This window comes from Balearica regulorum, chromosome 8, assembly GCF_011004875.1.
Source record: "Balearica regulorum gibbericeps isolate bBalReg1 chromosome 8, bBalReg1.pri, whole genome shotgun sequence".
Taxonomy (NCBI): domain Eukaryota; kingdom Metazoa; phylum Chordata; class Aves; order Gruiformes; family Gruidae; genus Balearica; species Balearica regulorum.
In genome coordinates, this window is record NC_046191.1 from 20971625 (window position 1) to 20977624 (window position 6000).

Here is a 6000-nt window from a genome sequence, read left to right on the forward strand (position 1 = left end):
CCAGAACTTGACTCCTATTTCTGAAGCAAATAGCATCCACTTGTTTGCCTTACAGAGAAAAGTTGTTGAATGAAGTATGTGTTAACACCACACCATTTATTTTATTCCTTTCCCCCATGCCTTAGGTGTGACACTGTTTTCTGAAATGTCACCCCTCAGTCCAGAATATCTGCCAAACAGTTGAAATCACAAACTGTCCACAGGGTGGAGCTTACAGCTGAGAAAGCTGATTGTCACCTGGAGTATTTTAATTAAGTTAGGTATAGATATTCTGCAGGGCCCTCAAGATGCAGCACTACTAAAACCAAAACAAGATTCAAAGTTATTTGTGGTGGTATTATTATTTAGCTAGCCTGTCCGAAGTGTTCCTGGTACAAGTTAGCACAACCAAACCAGTTTTGCAAAACAAAACCAATTTTGAACTCTGGCTTCAAAGAGCAATTAAACATTTACTACATTTTTGCCTTTTGTTTTTCTCATGTGTTTACTGTAGTCTAGGATATTTACAGCACAAAAGAACAAGAAACACTTTAATTTTTCTCAGCAAAGAACTTTGCTAACCTATTCTGTTCAGAAAAAAACACTGGAATAAGTCACTAGATTTTGCAGCCCAATCCAAAGACTAGTTAGACATTATAAATCCAGCAAATACACAAGAGTGTGGTTTTCCACTGCTCATGAGGCACTCAAGTAAATGCAGGCAGATTGGGACTTTTTTTCATAATGTAGGATGATACTTAATTAGTTTTGGCATTGAAAGAACAGGCTTTTTCTTGTGCATGGACGAGCCTTTGTTTTAAAGTGTAGCCTCTGATTTTATTTTTCTCGTGTCAAACTAATCCTGTTAAACCTTTGCAGCTTAATCAGATAAAAAGCTAAAGTTACCTTTTATATAGTGAGATTCTTGTTGGTATTGGCACAGCTTACTCTTTTCCAAAAATATAGATAATTTCCTGATTTTCCTAACTATTTCAAGCATAATTTAGTTTATTTCTGTGACCTACATTGTTGTACAGGCATAGATTGCTCCAAAAGATTCATTAAGGCAAAACAATGCTCCTTCCCCATTACAGCAACTTCCTCTAACTCCAAAGCCCTTGTTAGTATAAGCTGTAGAAAAATAGATGAGATTTGTTGTTTGCCCTAGAGGCCCATGTAGTGATGCATTTAACTAGTCATTTGGTTGCATAGCAAAACCACACTCATGCATGTTGATCACATCCTACCTTAGCGATGCCTGGGAATTTAGCTAACAAATTTCATGTGATTTTCAAAAGCTCCCACATGGCTGAGCCAGTTTCCCTCTGTGCATGTCACTTCAAAGCCAGGATCCATCTTTGAATCCTCATTCACTTCAACCATAAAAATTTATTTTAAATACTTTTAGGGAGACTTTTTTTATAGTGGGAATCACTGTTTCTATGCACTCTAGTTTTTGTTTCCTTGCACCCAGAAACTATGGAAGTATTTTTGTCTGCCTTTCAGACACACACAAGATTTCATTTTCAGATTCTACTCCAGAAAATACCATCATAAATGATATTTTTAAGGTATCAACCGTGGAAAACAGGGAACTGGAAAAGAAACACACATGGCACGTGGCACACTGCTTCCGTTACCATCCCTACTACATGTTCTATTTTTGTATCTTCTTTTTAGTTAGATAGGCAATTGTACTATATGAAAACCTTTCTGCTATTTTTTCTAAAAATGATGTTGCAGAATAGATGTGTGACCTGCAGTAGTAATCAGAATATTTTAGGTAAAGTAGCCTTATTTAAGCTTTTGCTATTTCATTTTGTGTATTTAGGCTTTTTTATGTCTTCTGCTGGGCTTTTACACATAATTGGATTATGAATTTCAATCCTAGGCATGCACATTTAATTTCCTGGGTTTGGTTTTTCTTTTTTTTTCCCTTTCTGTCTCCTTTGTGAAGGCTGGCTGATCCTCTATGTAGATCTCCGTTTTCAGTGGAATGAAGTAAAATCATTCTCTAATAATGTTGAAGTGTACATCACTAACGAAGTGTCGTTTATGCAGTTCATGCTTCACAATATAGAAAGCTTGAGCCTAAGGCACAGAGACCTAGTTTTGTTTTGCTATGGTTAATTATAAAACTTGTCAGCTGTAGCAGCACTGTGATGTCTGACAGTGAAATGAGCCACCATTGCTCTTACATTTTGGAAAATGTGTTTTGGTTATATAAATGAGGATAAATTAAAAGAATAATTTGTGTAACTGAAAAAAATGCTTTGCATCTTTGTCTGGAAAGACTTCAATAGGTTGTATCTATCTGGTTAAACAACATATTGTGATTGCATTTTAGCATATGCAGTTTGGCTCGGTGTTGCAAAGAGAACAGAAAGCCATTTTTAAATTCCACCCAGTGCTGATATACGTATTTTAATTCACATTACTGAAATTACAGAACATGGAGTTACACGGTATAAATTAAACTGTGGTTCACAAAAAAAGAGTCAGTCATTGCCAACAAAAGACTCCGGAAGAAACAGTGATCATTTCTTGTCCCACACCTAGATGAAGCGGAGGAGAACAGACGTGCCTTGCAGCTTTCTAGGACGTTAGTCCAGGCTGGGCTCTAGCAAACAGCAATCTGAGTCCGAGCACCACAGTGAAGACACATTGCTAGCAGCTGCCTCATTGACATTTTAAAACCAAGATGCCACCTTCCAACTCAAGCATCTCAGACTCAGCTGCCACAATGTCACATGAAGTAGAGGAGAATCTAATGATCAAACCTTAAAGGCCTTATACAAAAGGTCAAAAAGACCTTTTAAGTCAGAAATCAGTTTGCAGCACTTGCAGATCACTGTTCATGCTAATGCTATTTTCACCATTTCTCCCTCAGTTTTTACCATTTAAAAATAACATTTCTCCAAAAAGTCAATGAAGAAAGCAGATTTCCACATGAATTTTATCATGTTATTCCTCTCTTTTCACATTAATTCAAACCTTAGATGCGCTCTGAACAGCAGCAAAACGTTGTGTGCAAAAGCAGCAGAAGCTAGTTGGGGATTTTGTCAGCAAGAGCAGAAAAGAAAGATTGGGGGAGTAGATTCATGGTTTCTATTCAATATATGAATAACAGGAACAGTCTCTAACATGCCTGATAACAACCGAAAACCTACGCAGAAATAAGCTCCCGCATACTTTTTTCTTTGTGATCTCTTTGGCCAGTCGGCTGTTTTACCCTCTCATTATCTTGCAGGCCCACGTCTTCTACTTTTGTATGTCTTGAAAGACGTAATTGCTGCTGACTTTTGTTTTCTGTTTCTCGTTACTTTTGTCACCCATAGTTCTATGGGTATCCTTGGTTCTGCGTCCTTGAGTCATCATGGATTCCCCAACTCCGGTCATCCTGTGTGTCTCCTTCATTTTGCTGTCTGAGATTATGCTTTAACATTATTCATGACTATCATATCCTCCCACTTGTCTGGTCTGCTTGCACATAGCTATGCAATAATACCAGGACCTAGGCTCTTTAGTGTAATATGATTAAATCTACATATTTAATGGCAGAGTTTTGAAGTCATTCACAAGAAGTGTCTAATAAGACAGTTAGGTGGCTGTAAGTTCAAGCAGCATGAATGCTAGTGTGTTTTCCAGGGCTCCTAAGCAATGACAGATGGATGCTAGATACTTCATTGTAGCTGGGCATAGGAAATTACTGTGGCTTGAATAGCTTATGGCAAAAGTTTTCACTCAGGAAATGATGCTGTTTTCAGGGTACTGATTTAATTCAAAGTTCAGATAAATGGAGTATGCTGTCCAAGTTTTAATATAAAGGAAGATATTTCCTCAGAAATTTCAGAAGACTTTTTTTATTGTGAATATTTCAGATTCTTCATGAAAAAAAAACTGTGTACAATAAGTAGTAAATAACCTGCATTGTCAAGAGCAACAGGTATGAGTGTATAAGTAAAAATTTTATTAGAACATTTACATTTCAAGGTGGTTTGGGGTTTTTTTTCCCAAATTATTCCATGAGTTTGCCTGCCCTGTTCTAATGACTTGAAACAGTAGAAACCTGGTACTTTGGGTATCAAGCATCAGCACGCTACAGGTTACCTAGTGATAGCCTTGCCATGACTCTCAACACACATGATTTCTAATAGTTTGCCAAGCTGCCAAAACTCATTTAAGACAAAATGAACGAAAGTCATTTGGGGATTTTTTTAATATTTTTTTTTTATTTATTTTACTGCCTACCGTCTTGGTGCTTCAAAAAAAAATAGTTTGTACAATTATAAATACATTTTTCCATGAGGAGAGAAATGCCACTTGTTGTAAGGATGACAATTTCCCCACCCCCTGCCTGTCTGGTCCCATTGCTTTCCCATTACTCAGGGGAAAAATGAATTCTCTGTGTGTTCAGAAAAAATTTGTTTTAATTTAACTTGGAAGGAAAATTGGGTATACAATAGGAATCCACAGAGATTACAAGGGAACTGTGCCTGACAGTGTGCTTTCTATTTGGAAGAGATCTTTGCCTGTAACTAAAGGGAGAGATTAAAGAAGAGCGTAATTAACATTAGTATCTTCCATGCTAACACATACAATTACCGTGCTCACACTGTGTGCGCTTGTCATAATGTAAAAGTGACCTTCACAGCTCACTCAGCATGTTGGCTAACATTTTGCCTATCACTGAGCTGCCTAGGAAACCAGATTTTGCTCTTACCATAGTCCCACAAAAGCAGCTTGTGACAATGGATATGTATTCTGCTAATTTTTTTCCCTCTTTTTCTCCTTGGCTACCAGTTTTACAGGAATCTATCTGCTATATTCATATGTATCTGTGTTTTTTTTTAAGTGCCTTGCTACATGGGAGTCCTTCCTGGCATCTCAAACAGTGGATCTTCATGTGGAAGAAGATTCTGAAGACAGGCCTTGAGTAGTATCTCTGCTTGATCTCTGCCTTTTCCATGCAGTTTCTCCAAACCAAAGAAGTGCTTTATACAAGAGCAGATACATTATGAAATTTAACTGTTAAAAATCAGTGAAATGCAGGAACCAGCTTATTGAAAACTCAGGTATTTTAGTCCTGAAATACATTTTGGAAAATGCTATATATTGCTTTATATTGCTTAACTGTGATTTTCATATTTTTATGCAAGTGTTTGCATACAATTGTTTTCATAAATATTGCATAATTTGGATATAAAATATTTTAAATATGTAAAAACCCTCCATTTTAATAAAAAGTTTAATGAGGAAAGCTTGTCTTCATTCTGTATCCTAGCCTTTATGAAGTATTTTGGTATTTTAGCGTGCTTGTTATATTCTCTTTGTTGAATAATTTCCCGTACTTGTAAAATTACCTAGTATATTCTTCAAGGAGCTCTTTAGGGTTATTTTAATAGATTTTGCTAGTCACCCGATGGCAACATGGTACAGAAAGATACTGAATGTGTTCTGTGAGATTAATGCTGCTTTAAAGGAGTGTTAATTCAGTTTTCAGTATTTACATGTCTATTAAACATCTTCAATTTGACATTTTTTAAAGGATAAAGAAAAAACTGACAGTTCATGAAACAGACTTTCTACAATGACACAATGTTAGTTGCAGCACAGATCCTGCCAACACAAAAGCTTCCATTTGGGGTTTGCAGGATCAAACCTTTTACTCCCATGGCTGACCTTCCTGTAATCCTTAACTTCCTCCTTCTTTGGATAGCCAGTGTGGAAAAGAAAGGGATAAGAAAGGAAATGAGAGGTTTTCTTTAAAATGATTAGCTGATTCACTCACAATACGCATTAAAGTGTTCCAGTCATTGCATTATTCCACCCAAAAGGTCTGTCAGTCTGCACTTGTAATTCCTGCAGTTGTTCCCCTGGTAGTTAAGATCTGAGCAAGCCTAAGTCTGAATACAGAAAGAATGAGGTGCAGGAATTGGGGACAGCCTAACCGCAGCTCTGGCCTCACAGAACAGCCGTCACCTTCACCTTTTGCAGTGGCATTTTGTGAGCTTGCTCAAG

The 6000-nt window shown here is 37.0% G+C and overlaps 1 protein-coding gene across 1 annotated transcript in view; it reads left to right on the forward strand.

The window, feature by feature from the left end:
* The window catches only part of SNX7 (sorting nexin 7), a 30567-nt gene extending 25328 nt beyond the window's left edge, over positions 1-5239 (forward strand). The window contains exon 9 of the mRNA XM_075760012.1: positions 4835-5239. Within this exon, the coding sequence (XP_075616127.1) occupies positions 4835-4915 (81 nt within the window). The 3' untranslated portion in view covers positions 4916-5239. The remainder of the gene's footprint in view (positions 1-4834) is intronic.
* Positions 5240-6000: the final 761 nt, after the last annotated feature.